Source organism: Mizuhopecten yessoensis, unplaced genomic scaffold (assembly GCF_002113885.1).
Source record: "Mizuhopecten yessoensis strain PY_sf001 unplaced genomic scaffold, ASM211388v2 hete_36133248, whole genome shotgun sequence".
NCBI lineage: Eukaryota > Metazoa > Mollusca > Bivalvia > Pectinida > Pectinidae > Mizuhopecten > Mizuhopecten yessoensis.
Window position 1 is genome coordinate 1830 of NW_018484513.1, and position 1479 is coordinate 3308.

The following is a 1479-nucleotide window of genomic DNA, read 5'->3' on the forward strand; positions in this document are numbered from 1 at the left end:
GTCTGTTTTACACACTACCAATGGTTCTGGGATGTTTATTGCGTGGGGTATAAAAGGTTGATGCAAATGTTGAAAGAGTACATAAACACTTCATCAAATAAAATCATGAGTACCTGCTTACAACTTTTTATGGTCAAGGTTTAGTTCATTAGAGGATTCCTGTGTACTTTATCTACTGTGTCAGAGACTTTAAGTTTCATATTCATACTCTGACAAAACATAACTCAATCTTTTATTTTCCTTTTCCATGTTTAGAATCAACATCTGCACTTTAGCAAATTATTCATGATGTCTTGTTCATTTGTTGATGTTATTTACTCATGCATTTCCTTACTGAGATGTCAATGAACAAACCTGTATATATATTCTAGGAGTCCAAACTAATATCTGATGCATTATGTTTCACAGGAGGAGGAGAATGAGATGGACAAACACCTGGACATGCCGCCATCCTGGGTGGAGCCAATCAAACTCTCCTTACGGGGTGGGTATTCTTATGTCGCACTAGAATATGGTGTTGAAATTTGTATTGTATACAATAATGGCTGTTGTCTATGATGTGATGATGAATGTCCTTTGCTAACTGGTTTGTGACTTCCAGACTTCCAGATGAGGTGTCCGCAAGGAAAGAAGACCAAGCTGTATAAACGTGCCAAGCTGGAGAAGTTTGCCCACTACCTGATGAAGGATGGCCTGGTCTCCAAACTATCCATGTATGATAACCGTGAATGTAGGTGATCCTTCCTTGTGTTTAGACTGTGATTATAGGCAGTAGAGACTTCAATCCTTACAGGAATGCCATGTACGTTGGTGCCAGAGAATATCTCTAAGCTGACCCAAAAATACATAGACAAAAATAATGTAATATAGGTCACTGCCAAATATTAATATCTATATCCCTAACATTGGAGTAGAATCACCCTCCATAATGCATCTCCTTTACTACACTACAAACTAACATTACGAAATAGTAGGTTTTAGAAAGGGTTTAAAGATATAAAACTGGAAACCAGTACCTATGACCCGTCAAAACATTTGTTTTGTAAAATGCTGGTGTTATTTTTGCAAAATATTTGGCCCAGAAACAGCACTTATACCAAAACCTAGTAGACAAATAATTGATTGACTCTAAAACAGATATTTCTGCATGGAAAGCTTAAAAAGTGTGCTTTTGGCTTATATCAGAACTTATGACCAGATATATATATTTTGTGGAAGCTAAAACTTGATGGAGGTTATATTTAACAGGGATCTATGTTTGTATACATTTTGGAGAGCAACTGGGTGCTCCCTAATAGTTTAAAAAAAGGGTTTTCACAATTTTGTATCCACTTTTGATAGCAAATCGGATTGATCTACTTGTAATGTTATAACTTTAAAAAAAGTGTCCAATCAATTTCTTTATTAAAGCTATAAGGTATTTTTATATGAAATAAGTAACATATTACAAACTGTGGTGTATGGTCAGTGTAGTAACAT

The 1479-nt window shown here is 35.4% G+C and overlaps 1 protein-coding gene across 1 annotated transcript; it reads left to right on the forward strand.

The window, feature by feature from the left end:
- The first annotated feature begins 375 nt into the window (after positions 1–375).
- Positions 376–755, forward strand: LOC110444495 (dynein regulatory complex subunit 7-like). Its single transcript, XM_021488864.1, has 2 exons — positions 376–484; positions 602–755. Exons 1-2 carry the CDS (start codon positions 391–393, stop codon positions 736–738), a joined length of 231 nt encoding a protein of 76 aa, XP_021344539.1. The 5' UTR covers positions 376–390; the 3' UTR covers positions 739–755.
- Positions 756–1479: the final 724 nt, after the last annotated feature.